The 14,084-nt window shown below is 40.9% G+C and overlaps 1 protein-coding gene across 1 annotated transcript in view; it reads left to right on the top strand.

The window, feature by feature from the left end:
• The window catches only part of KCNB2 (potassium voltage-gated channel subfamily B member 2), a 393,955-nt gene that overhangs the window by 23,417 nt on the left and 356,454 nt on the right, over positions 1 to 14,084 (top strand). The window contains exon 2 of the mRNA XM_045996346.1: positions 4,776 to 5,458. Coding sequence (XP_045852302.1) covers positions 4,880 to 5,458 — 579 coding nt within the window. The 5' untranslated portion in view covers positions 4,776 to 4,879. The remainder of the gene's footprint in view (positions 1 to 4,775; positions 5,459 to 14,084) is intronic.

Raw genomic sequence — 14,084 nt, 5'->3', positions numbered from 1 at the left:
AGGTAGTTTCAAGCTCTGGTAAATACTCAAGGGTTTCTTGAAAGGAAACATGGAAACCACCTCGTTTTAAAGAAATAAGGAAAAAAAATTTTCATTGACTCCGAGGTAGTAGGATATGTTCACTTTTATCTAAAGTGAAGATAATGAGTGGAGTGGAGGGTGGTAAAAATCACAGAATTGTAGTGGGAGGAAAGATGAGCCAAGTGTCATAGGATATTAATGATCTGTAGGCATAAAATGCTATTATCTAATGGGTGAGGAAACAAGTCCAACCAGAAGGGTGAGGGGAAGCAGAAACTCAGCCCAGCTGGACCCAGGGGTCCTGAGGCTCAGAGCAGAGCCCCCTGTGCAAGCTCATACAACTTCCCATACAGAGCAGCTCAGTACCGATGTTTTTCTCTTCTTCTGGAGGGAGATGTGGCGTTTTTTGCTTAAGAGATTTTCATATTAAGACCTTCAAAAAATTTTTGAAGTGGGTATAAGTCTGAAATGGTATAGTTTGGTTTTGTGGTTCATCAAAGGCTCTGAGGACAGAAAAATCTAGGGAACAAGATCAGAAGAGAGGGAAAGCAATGGGAGAAAGGTAAGCAATGTATGGTGCAAGACAGACAGGAAGGTGGGAGAGGAAATCCACAGAGGAAGAAAGAGAAGGGAGAATGACAGGCAAGGGGCCAGACAGAAAAGCTGAGTGCATTTCTGAGGTACCGTCCTCTGTACTTGACTTCAACTACAGGTCCAGAGGCAACCATTTGTTTTCCATGATTATTCTGAGCACCTGAGGAACTCTCTCAACACTGTTCAGAGCTCTTCAATGGCTCCGAACTTGGGCCTCTGAGCCTGCACTTCTTATCAGATAACAAGCAGAACTTTCTGCCAAAGGAAAATAAAAACTTTCAACCACAGTAACAGTAATCAGAGCAGACCATCTTTAAGTCTTAAGAAAATCAAATCAGGGAGGGGGCTATGGACATTGGGGAGGGTAAGTGCTATCGTGAGTGCTGTGAAGTGTGTAAACCTGGCGATTCACAGACCTGTACCCCTGGGGATAAAAATACATTATATGTTTATTAAAAAAAAAAAATTTGGAGGGGGAGGCGAACCATAAGAGACTGTGGACTCTGAAAAACAACCTGAGGGTTTTGAAGGGTCAGGGGTGGGAGGTTGGGGGAACAGGTGGTGGGTAATGGGGAGGGCACGTTTTGTATGGAGCACTGGGTGTTGTGCAAAAAGAATGAATACTGTTACGCTGAAAAAATAAATAAAATGGATAAAATGGAAAAAAAAAAAAGAAAATCAAATCAGTGGGTCACATTCTCTCATCCTAAGTTTCTCCACCCCTGCTTTGAAGACAGGGCATTGAATTTCAGCTGGCTTTTATTCTGGGATTTGCAGTCAACACTGGATTTCCTATAATAGAAAGTTTTTGATCAGTAAAAAAGATACTGTGAAATTTAAGTCTTATGACCTCTCTTCACTTGAGACACACAACGTACAAAAAGGAAAAGTCACTGGAAATCATCTGTGAAATTATCTGAGACAAATGGTGACTATGACATAGCATTTATGCTTTTAATAATGATTTTTTTAAAAAGATTTTATTTATTTATTTGACAGAGAGAGAGAGAGAGATCACAAGTATACTGGCAGAGAGGCAGGCAGTAGGAGAGGGGAAACAGACTCCCCGCTGAGCAGAGAGCCCGATGTGGGGCTCGATGCGGGGCTCGATCCCAGGACCCTGAGATCATGACCCAAGCCAAAGGCAGAGGCTTAACCCACTGAGCCACCCAAGCCCCTAATAATGACTTTGATAAGAAAGCAAGTCCCACTAAGCCCTGGCACTGGAACAGGAGATGTTTGTGTCAGTGTTGGGGTTTGTTCTCACCCTTTTCGGAAAACCTCTAATCTGATATTCTGGTCAGTTCAAAAACTGCTTATCTTTTTCACATTAGGATGACATGATATTCCAGAAAGAGTAAATTCATTTTATATGTATTTGTAGCCAAATTAAAAATGGATTAGCCTTTGTTTATTATTCATGTGGACTGTTCACATAATCTATGTGAATTGCTGAGATGTCATCGAGTCTACAACCAAATTATTTAATGGAGAACAAACAATCAGATTCGCTACTGGAACTGCCCCATCTCTAATATTTTCAGTTGTTCCCTGATCCTGATACTGTTGCTCAATTTTGTGTGTGTGTATATATACCTATTCCCTTGTCACCTGAATACAAAATTTGGACATGGGCGTCAGTGGCATCCAAGATACATGCTGTGAGATTCAGAAAAGGTGGGACCAACAGTTCTTCACCTTCTGGACTTAAAATTTACTGGAGAAGACAGAACGTATGAATAGGGAAACAGTTAATTGCTGGCATTTACTTAATAGACACTAGGGTAGATTTTAATCTCAGTTTTCTTTCTGTGACTGGAAAGCAAACTTAAAATGAGAAATATAAATTTTCTTATTCTATTCAGATATACCTCCCTGTAGTGAGCACCTCACATAAGCTATCTCATTGAATCATCATAATACTGCTGTGGTACTGTAGATACTGATATCCTCATTTTGCAGAGTAAGAAATTAAGGCTCAGAGAATTTAAGCTATTTGCCCAGTCACTGTGGCTCATCATTGTTTTTGTAAAAATTGGTATTTTTGTCATCTGTGATGACAGTGTGTATGTATTTACCTAACATATTTCTGTCACCATGTGGTTGGGAAAAAAAAAAACCTCTCAATTCAAGTGTATTTATGGGTGGTATAGGAAACATTTCTTACATAGTCCAGCCACCTTTTTTTTTTCATAAATGTGACTTATTTTAATTTCAGAGGATACTTGACTTCCAGATGGAGAAATAAATTTAACTTATAGGAGTGGAGAAATCAGAGACATGCAGACATTGGTGTGTATCTTAGGAGAGAGTTCTAATTATAAGGACCTCTTAAATCTAAGAGTTTTCCCCTTTGGTATAAGGGCATTGGCTATGAAACATGGTGTTTTACATTAAAAGCGGTGTTTTGGATGTATTGCTTGAAGCGCTATGATTTTCTGCAAAAACATAGGACAAGATCAAATAAGAAGATCCTTGCTGCCGAAGATCAAAATAATAGATCAACAAGAGGGACTAACTAGAGCAGTTATATCTTAAAGAATTAGAACCCAGGAGAAAAAGCTGTGGAGCAAAAGAATACAAACACACACACACACACACACACACACACACACACACACACACATTCTGACAGATACTATGTACACACAAACATATACACATTTAACACGTAAACATGGATTCATTTTAGGCAGGTCATTCAAATAACCCCATTTATGCATTTTTCTGGCCATAAGCATTAGCCCTATTACATCTTTTGTCAGCTGTTTTGTGGAAAACAAAGAATTGATTCATTATTTAACATTTATTAAACTCTCACAGGGGCGCCTGGGTGGCTCAATGGGTTAAGCCTCTGCTTTCGGCTCAGGTCATGATCTCAGGGTCCTTGGATCGAGCCCTGCATGGGGCTCTCTGCTCAGCAGGGAGCCTGCTTCCTCTCCCCACCCCCCCGCCCCTGCTTGCCTCTCTGCCTGCTTGTGATCTCTGTCTGTCAAATAAATAAATAAAATCTTTCAAAAATAAGTTCTCACAATCTATAAGTGCTTGGTGGTAAGGATACGAAAGACTTTGTCTTTAAGAGCTCCCAGCGTCTTGTGGGAAAGGTGTTATTGCATCGGTATGATGAAACAGAAGTGACATTCACAGAGGTTTCATGATCCTAGAGGAGGGATATCATGGAGGGCTTTCTGGAGGATGTGATTGATGTCTGAGATCAGTCTTGAAGAGCAAGCAGCAGTTAGTAAAAAGGAAATGGGAAAGGTAGAAGCTCTTCCAGGATACAGCATGAAGAAAGCTCCAGAAACTTGAGACAGAAGGATATATGTAGTCTGGGGTTGCTGGAATATAGTGATGTTGGAGGGATGAGAGGTGATGAGTGGACCAGACCTAATAAGGCTAACTGTTCTTTACACTGCCAGTAATGATGAATCTTTGAAGGATTGAAAGCGTGGAAAGGGCCAATTTTGTATCTTAGCAGATCATTCTAGTAGCTATGTGGAGAAAGGTTTTTAGGTTGACAATACCAGAGTTTGGGATCCAATTTAAGAGGCTGTTATAGAAATGTAAGCAAGAGGTGATGAGGGCTTGAACCAAAATCATGGTTCAAGGGTAACAGGGACTGGGTCATGGTGGTGGAGCACTTAAGCAATGTTTAGAAGGTGCAGTTGGTGGTTAAGACCTGGTTCTTAACTGGATGTAGACAGATCGATTGGGACTTCGCAGAGTTTTAGCTCAGGTGGCTGGCTGTGGGGATGTGGAGGGCGGGAAATCTGAAATGGAGAAGGAACAGGAACTAGTTGGGCAAGTTGGAGGTGTGGGCAGGTTAGTGTAAGGTGTCGGTTGTTCATCTAGAACGAGATGACCAACACATAGATATGTTAGTCCAGAGCTTGAGAAAGTGGTCTCCGATGATAAATTTGGGAGTTACACCTTCTAGATGTATAAAATTGAATACACAGCCTTTTCTGTGTGCAAAGCACATTGTGTTGTCTTTTTCTCTTTTCTCATACCTTGAGGCAATGATTCCTATCTCCATTAATACACAGTAATTACTATTAGACCTCCTGGTTGTGCATGAACAACAAAGTGATCTCAAAGAATGGGAAATGCTTTAGGGAAGTGGAAGTAACCAAGTGATTGTTGTTCCTTTTTTTTTCCAGTTGTGTTGGTGGAAATGCCTGCCTCAGAGGGCTATCGCTTCAGCTGACATTCCCACAGCTCATTCTTTTGAGGAGCCTGGCTCTGTGGCTTTGTCCAGTTCAAAATGGCAGAAAAGGTCCCCCCTGGCTTAAACAGGAAGACTTCAAGATCGACACTGTCCCTTCCACCAGAACCTGTGGACATCATTAGGAGCAAGACATGCTCACGGAGGGTTAAAATCAACGTGGGGGGCCTCAACCACGAAGTCCTGTGGAGAACGCTGGACCGGCTGCCCCGGACACGCTTGGGAAAGCTCCGGGACTGCAACACGCACGAGAGCCTCCTGGAGGTGTGCGATGACTACAACCTTAGCGAGAACGAGTATTTCTTTGACCGGCACCCGGGGGCCTTCACTTCCATTTTAAACTTCTACCGGACGGGCAAACTCCATATGATGGAAGAAATGTGCGCGCTCTCATTTGGCCAAGAGCTTGATTACTGGGGGATTGACGAGATCTACCTGGAGTCCTGCTGCCAAGCCAGGTATCATCAGAAGAAGGAGCAGATGAACGAAGAACTGAGGCGGGAGGCCGAGACCATGCGAGAGCGGGAGGGCGAAGAGTTTGATAACACCTGCTGCCCGGAGAAGCGGAAGAAGCTCTGGGACTTGCTGGAGAAACCTAACTCGTCAGTGGCTGCAAAGGTATGAAAAGCGGAGTGTTGCTTTCCTCGGTGTGTGGTCAGAAAAGGGGTTGCCTATCTTCCAGTGAGCCTGATTGTCCTCTTTTGAGATGTTCCGGTAAGACAGAACAGAAGGTGCCTGCTGGGTGAGAAACACTTTCCAGAAGCTGATGGAGTCAGATAGAGTTATTCTTCCTGTGAAATGGCACGCAATGGCTTACTCTGTCTTAACTACTGTTATTGGGTCAGAACAGGCCTGGGCAACAGAGTCTGGAAGGGTTCTGGTGGCGGTGGCGGTGGCGCTGCGTGGTGTCAGTGGCTGGAATTTGCGGAGAGCACTAGCTGGGTTCCTGTGGAGGGCTGGAGCCTGGGCTCCTTCCTGGATAGAGGCGAGGTCTGTCCTTGAGGACAGAGGAGGTGCCTTTTGGCCTGGTTCTCTAGGGGAGCAGTGAAAGAGAGAGCGTGACCCCGTGTAGCTCAGAGGGCTGCTAGGTCCCATGCTTGAGAAAAGGGCTGTCTCCTTTAGCTGTGTAAGGAGCGAGTCAGTGTCCACAAAGCATCCATTTACCTCTCTTGTGAGGTCTGCTGTGTCGGTGGTGTTTCTGACTGTGGGTGTCTCGTTTTTTTCCACAATTGAATATTACCCTACCTCAGAGCCCATCGTGGTTGCTTACCATGAAGGTAAATTCACATTTCCATTGTGCCTGCATGCATCTCAATCTCAGAGTAAGTTTGTTTTGCCACGATTTGCAGCATTTAATTCAACGGCACGATGCTGTTTATCTAATTTTATTTACAACTTTGAGGGTTAGCTCAAACTGATTTTCATCCCATATATTTAGTTTTGTATTGCAATATGAATTGTGAACACAATGTCAAGAGTCGTCTTGAATTGCAGAGGCTTCCTGTTGGTATTTGGTGCATATTAGATGAAAGCGGACTATGGAATAGAGAAAAGAAAAATAGCAGAAAAACGTGTCATCGTGTGAATTCTTTAAATTGCTCTCAAGTTTTTCAGTGGTTCTTTCTTAAAAAACAGTGAAGATGATGGAAATTTAATAGACTATGTGCCTTTTAACTAGAAATTAATGTCGTATATGATAATTTACAACATGTAAATTATGTAAACAATCAACTGAAGGCAGACGGTCATAAAACTGCTTCTCCCCTGTTTGATATGCTTAGTGTTGCATCCTGGTGACTCCTAAAGGCATTTTACTTTCTGACCAGAACATGGAAGTCGGTGGAATAAAATATGTCTCTGTTGTACAAAATGAGGAAATGCACATCTTGTAGCAAACGGGAAGATTTCAACTAGGTCTTTTGTTGTTATGAATAATGTTTACTTTTCTTTATCCATAAGAAAGAAAGAAATGTGCTACACTTGTGGGTTTGGGTTGAGAAAGTTTACTGCTCCTTGCAGTGTCAAGCATTAGGTACATATTTGAGTCACTGCTGAAAGTTTACAGTGCATTTTAAAGATGAAGGAGATAAACTCTGGATTTAAAGGAGTGTTTTGGATGCTAAATGAACTCTTTCAGACCTTTAGGAAACTGTGGTCTAAGTCATTGTTCCATCAGATGTTCCAAGGGGTGTCAGCCACATATGCAAAAATCAGCAGCTAAACCAAAGGAAACGTGAAGGTTAATATGGCTTATTTGCTTATAACAGTTTTATTAACACATATCTAAAATTAAGTACTGTTATAGAAAAGATTTGAAGGTATTTCTGAAGCATTTCCCTTGAGGATAGAATACGGTCAATAACCTGACTTCCCAGATGAGGGAGTTCACTGAATCTCTAAATTTTAGAATTTAATTGAGTTTTAGAATGTAAAATTTAATAGAAATTTTAGAATTTAACAATGGCCCATTACAGTAGACTGTTCTACATGACATACACCTGCATGTCAGTTAGATTATTGGAAGTCACTTCAAATTATGTATGTACAGATAAGAGATCTACCTACAAACTATACCCAGCAGCTTAGGACATTGGTTTTGGAAATTTTAATGTAGTTATAAATAATAAATTTGTTTCCAAATTATTAATCAAGCCAAGTGACTCTTTGCCAACCTAAGTAGATTCTTTACTAAATTTTCATAAGGGATTGGTATCTGTTTATTTCAAGATCTACATTTTCTTCTCTGTTTGAATGGTGAAATATAATAGAAATTATTTACATTTGATTATATGGTAGTTTAGTGAAAGTATTGTTCATTTGTCTGAGGTTTGAAACCTTTTGAAAACAGCTCAGTATGATGTCTTATGTAAATCACTACCTTTTCCTGTACTCTTCTGGAAACATATAACTTGTTATTTCTCTAGAATAATTCTTGATGAAGTGAGTGCTATGTGTGAATAGTATTTTTACAACTTAGGAACAATCTGTTTTGCTAAAACTGTAGTAGGATGATACTCTAGCCCTCACTATTTGGGTTATGGGTACATCAGGATCCTGCTTATGCTATGAAGCTCTTGTGTTGGAATGCTTGGAATCTGTGTGTTTTCCCTCACTTGCTTAGGAGGTGAGATATCTTTGGAGGAGAATATCTGTTTACCTTGCCTCTGCAATGATTGCTTATTCAGTTGGGTAGTTGAGATGAACAGATATAGAATGCTCTGTGTGGGCAACACACATTAAAGTGGACACGTAGAAAAACACTCCCTTCTCTCCAGAATTTAAAATGTATTTTCTTAGCTTGAACAGGAATTTCATATCCTTGAAACCATTTGTTTTCTTCCCTTCTCATTTTTCTGTCTTTTATAATTTATTGAATATTTCTGTAATGAAGTTTGAAGTTATGAGTTTACCCACCAAATCCCTAGCACAGAAGGAAAAACTTGACCTTTTCTATCAAGTATTCCACAGGAGGTTAAAATATCTATTCAGTGACATGGAATAAATACCCAGTAATCAATTCAGTAATAGCCATTCAGCCCAAGCTATGTGCATCGACTATGATACACAAAATCATAGCAAGGCCCCTTGACCTGTTGTGTTTTGTCCTTGGGTATGATCCTGAAAATAACAACTTGGCTCTTATAGAACGTGCTTCTTGGTGTCACTTCTGTTAATTGAACTTTGTAGTATATAAACAACTGAAAAAAATACCAAAACAGAATTTAAACAGGTATATCTTCACTGCCAATATTTCACAAATTAACATTTTTACACATACACAGAAGAACATGAAATATAATTGTGCTTCTCACAAAATAATAACAGAGCTAATAGAAAGTGTTCTTTCATAGTTTTCCATGATGCAGTACGATCTGGTAACATGACACAAGTTTATATCTGTATGATGGACTTTGGGTTCTTTCAGTCTTGTTAGTTTATGTTGGGGACTGTCTGTATACCCTCATGTAGAGATAACGTACAAAGTTGACATCTGAGGCAATTTGTGAGTCTGGGGCCCACCAAGTGTGCCTGCAGGGGGGCTGGCCCAGAGCTCTGGGTTACCATGACATGGAATTGCTGCTTCTGGCCTGCCTTTCATAGGAATGTGCAAGGGGAGAAGATGGGCTTAACTGGCTGCCAGTTTCCTGGGCAGTGAATTGGAATTAGACTTGATCCTGTATCTCTTCCAGCACTGGGCAATTTAGTCAGCCTCTGGCTTGGAAATATTTTTTCTCCCTTTTCTTGGGCCTTTTCCCAAAGGGACTGCAGTAGCTGTTTGCCTTTAAATTTTGCATTATAGATAATTTCACTCTAAGAGGTGTTTGAAAGCCTTTAAGGGAAGCGGATCCTATGGCACATGAGAGTGTCTTTCTTTTTATTTTTTTTTTTTAAAGATTTTATTTATTTATTTGACAGACAGAGATCACAAGTAGGCAGAGAGGCAGGCAGAGAGAGAGGAGGAAGCAGGCTCCCTGCTGAGCAGAGAGCCTGATGCGGGGCTCGATCCCAGGACCCTGGGATCATGACCTGAGCCCAAGGCAGAGGCTTTAACCCACTGAGCCACCCAGGCGCCCCGAGATTGTCTTTCTTTGTGATGAAATGACAACCAGCAACCAACAAGGAGCAGGGCCTACCTGAGAGCCGAAAGGAAAGAGACTCAGTACTAGACGGTGCCTTCACTTGAGATCTCTAAAGAAGGTCAAGGACAAAAGACACCAACTGTGTCTTCAGGCAAAGCCACTTAGGAGAGGGCTCAGCCTCCTGAGGCAAGCCTCAGCCTGGGCGCAGACATGGATATGGTGTTTGGGGACAATGCTGGCCAACGGGCCCGTCTCAAGTGTCAGGTCAGGAAGCTAGACTTTAGCCCTTATTTGATAAGAACAATAGAAGGCTGCAGGAAGACTTCTCTGTTCATCTGAACCCATACAGTGAGAACCACACAGCAACCCTGTTGGGCATGGGCCAGGGTGGAGGGTGGGGTACTGCTTCTTGTCGGCTCCCCTTCCCGCTTCTCCTAGTATCCACAGCCATCACTTTCTTACCTAAGGATTCCTCCCTCATTCTCTTAGGCTTTTCCCCATTCTCTCCTCCTCTCTTTCTACCTCTGTCCCTTTCTCCCTCCCTCTACTGCCTTCCCTCAGGAAAGGGAAGATGATTGACTAGAGAATTATTCCTCAACCTTTTTTCATTAATGGCCCTCTAAGGAGAAAAATTAAGTTAAATTTAAATTCTCTCCAAAGAGAAAAACTAAATACTAAGGAATAAGATTTTGTCACGAGGGCGGAGCTTGGAGAGCTACAGACTATTGTAACATCTAAGATTTTTTCACCCTTCTGCTCAAGAACCAATTTTCTCCCACTGACAGTGAAATTGATCCCATGGAGAATGCATACAGTCGTGGGAAGGAGACCTGCCTCCGGCTCATTGCCTACACACACCCACATGACCATCCCCATTGGCCCATTGGCTTGGTGCAGCACAACACCTAAAGCAAGCATGGGAAGGCTTGGCAGACCTTAGACAATTTTGGGTCAAGAGAGAGGCCTGTATTGTAGGAACAGATGTATGGAGTCTGCTGCTGGGACTATAGCTCTCTGGAGAGAGCCAGAGGTCAAAGCTGTGTCTCAGGGGATGGTTCCTGTTTAGTTGCCCTATCGGTGATAACTCCCTGAGAACCACACTCAGCCTTCCAAGTCAATTAGAGTGTGGGCAACTCAAGTCACAGAAATAGTGAAAAGAAAATAAATCCAAGTAAAATAAAAACTCCTATGTACTCATAAAGGGGGAAAAGAGTGCATAACATTTTCATTCTATTTCCAGTGTATGGTTCACTTATTCTAATGCTTTGGATGGAAAAAAAAAAAAAAGAAATACATTGTAACAGAGCCACCAATTATTTCCTTTTAGTCCAAGAACAGAACTTTCACATGTTGTGTATTTGTGTGTGTGTGTGTGTGTACACATGGACAGGTTTCCCCCATTATCTGAAAATAGAGCATTCCTAGGAAATCCTTTGTAAGCTGAAATGACATAAAGCAAAGAAGCAGTTATCATTTCATAGAAGTGAAAATCCTATTTCTGTTTCTTTCAGTTAGTGAAAACAGGTCCTAGTGTGGGCCTTTCATAAAAGCCAGTGGCATAAAGAGAAATTATAGATAGAGAGGGAAGCCGACGTCTATGTGTATATACATAGGCACGCACACACACAGTGGGGGAAACAGCTGTGCCTGTACATTGAGCCTTGAGCTTTCCGAGGACTGTCTCAGTGATAAACAGCAACAGCAGCCATCAAAACCATCAACGGGACCTCAGACGGACTGAGGCAGTGTGAGCGCACATGGAAATCTCCCTATATCAGTGCACCTCTTGGTGCCTTGGTGGAACCTGTGCAATCCCCAAGTTCTAATCTAGGATTGCCAGGGGCCTAATTAGTGTACCAGTCATGTCGTTTCTGTATCATTTACTGGTTCTTCTTCTTTCCCTTTCCTTTCTGCAGCCCAGCTGTATAGATGAGGTTTGTGCTCTTCCAATAACATGCCATAAGAGTTCAGAGGTCCTTAAAAGAAGTTGGCGGTCTGTAGAGGTTTAGATTGGAGATATGTGTTTTTTTTTCTTTCTAAAATACATAATTCATGCAGACTAAACGGTTGAAAGCCTGGAATAAATTAGGTGTTAAAAAAAAAAAGGAGAGATAAGATAGAAAATGTTGGATTTTGATTAAAATGTTTCAAATATTCCATTCCTTAGCTCTAGTGGTCCTATTCTGAGATCCATGCTCCTCTGTTTTCCCCTAAAGGCTGCCCTGAAACTGCACCACTTTTTGTCCACTTGACCTCATTTGATCGGAGAGAGAATGGTGAGAACAGAGGAGGAAATTGATAAAAAGCTCACATCACACATTCTCTTACCTAGGGTGCCATGGGTCCTGCTTTTACTGAGAATGCCCTGGTTAAAGCCTTTTGTCTGAGGCTAATTATTAACAGCATCTTCTTTCACTCTTAAAAAGTGTCCCAGTTTGGATGATAAATGATTACCTTACATGGGAATATTTTTTAAAAAAAGAAATTATCCAAGAATCATGCACTTTTCCTCTTTGCTTTTTTGTTCCATTTGAGGAAGGCTTGTCTTAATTTTCAAGCACTTTTTCCATCTCTTTTGAAAAATCATTGGTTTTCATTAATATTAGAGTAAGATTTTTGGATTCCTTTCAAGCTTGGTTTTTAAATCTCAATAAGTAATTATCATTTTCAATGTTAAAAAAAAAAAAACAAAACAAAACCAAGGCGTTCTTTCTACATTATCTAAAGTTATCATAAAACAGACATTGGGAGTATTTAAATATTCTGGTTTTGAAAATTCATGTACACTGCTTTGGTTATTAACAGATTTGTTTTCTTTATTTCAAGTGAGAGACTTTACAAAGTGAATGTTGTACTATTTTAGGTGAGCATAAGTATTATGAAGGAATGGTCACAATATTTAACACTTTCCACTTGGAAGATTCTAGAAGGATTTGACTAATACTTTAGAGTAAGTTTCCTTATCTGTGAACTGACCTTTCTAATGAAGAAAGATACTGTCAAAATGATCAACAAAGTTGATTCTGAAAGAATTACTGGAATAAAAATTGATCAAAGCATGATAACATAGAAAAAAAAAACCCCTCCTGCTGCTGATGTATAATTCATGAAGTAACCATAGATTACAGTATATTTTTTGGTTTTGGCATTGATTTTAGCATTGGTGGTTTTCTTCTATTTGACAACAACTCCGTTGTTCCATGACATTCAATAATCTATAACATGATAAGGCCTAAATCTGAATGCCGTATTGTAGCAGGTTGGTTTGTTGGAGCTGGTTGACTTTGTTAGAGAGTGAGCTTCATTGGCCACTGAGCACTAGCCTAACCCCATTTGGTTTTTTTCTCTTCATTGTTACATATACCAACTCTTATTAAATGTTCCCGTATTTTATAGGGGAGATTATATGGTACAGTAGAGCTCTGCAAAACTCTCAGGACACATTCCTCATTAAAAATATCCTATTTAGGGGGCGCCTGGGTGGCTCAGTGGGTTAAGCCGCTGCCTTCAGCTCAGGTCATGATCTCGGGGTCCTGGGATCGAGTCCCGCATCGGGCTCTCTGCTCGGCGGAGAGCCTGCTTCCCTTCCTCTCTCTCTGCCTGCCTCTCTTGTGATTTCTCTCTGTCAAATAAATAAATCTTTAAAAAAAAAAAATATCCTATTTAGGTATTCCACTCTTGGAATAGTGACAAAGCTTTTTAAGGTAGCAGTCAGCCTGGAAATTATTCTTGCCCTCCAACAGCCTGGTCTTTAAACCTTTTCCTGCCTCAGCAGTGGACCAAAGAAGGACGAAGGAGTCTCCAGGCCAAGACATGGGGACATTCCACAAGCTGCACTTCCTGTGTCTATCAGCAGTATTCAGCCCTACCCAACTCGCTCTTTCCCCATGTCTCTTGGAACAGAGTTAATGATGACTCCATAATTTATAATCAGAACTTTGAAGAACTTAAGGAGACGAAGACTTCTCTGTGATTGCAATGTCAGCCTTGATACACAGATGTGACCAAGCTAGAATAAAGAACCTAGACACGGACCATCCCACTGGGAACAAAGAAGTACAGTGACTGGCACAGAGACAGGTAGAATAGTGGAAGAGGAAGACGTTCGCTCTCATCCCTCCCAAACCTTTTCAGGAGGCACTAAAAGTTAACATCCGAACTACTTCAGATTTATTTTATTATTTAGTTTTATTATTTAGTTTTATTTATTTATTATTTAGTTTTATTATTTAGTATTATTTAGTTTTGGCTGTGTCTACATCTATGTTTATATGAACTCTTTTGCTAATGCATGAAGCAAATGTATTTTTCCCCTTAAATCATACATTTTGATAAAGCGCTAAGTGAAAGAACTCTGGATATTAATTACTAAGAACAGAAACCTGAAGTATATAATCCAGCTAATGTTTGTAGTGATGTTTGCCTGTCTTGGGTGGGCGAACCAGGTAATATCAGCCCTCTCTGAGGTGTACCTGAACTAGGGGTGTGTGTGTGTGTGTGTGTGTGTGTGTGTGTGTGTGTGAAAGAGAGAGGTGATGTTATTTATACACACTGCCACATCCCCACCAAAAGATATTACATTACAAAAATCCATCTGCACAAAAATACAATAAACTTCCACCCATATTTGGTAATTTAGGGTAGATGCAACTTTGTCATCCGAG

This window comes from Meles meles, chromosome 1, assembly GCF_922984935.1.
Source record: "Meles meles chromosome 1, mMelMel3.1 paternal haplotype, whole genome shotgun sequence".
Classification (NCBI taxonomy): domain Eukaryota; kingdom Metazoa; phylum Chordata; class Mammalia; order Carnivora; family Mustelidae; genus Meles; species Meles meles.
The sequence above is the reverse complement of the archived record's forward strand: the minus strand, read 5'-3'. Positions and strand labels throughout refer to the sequence as shown.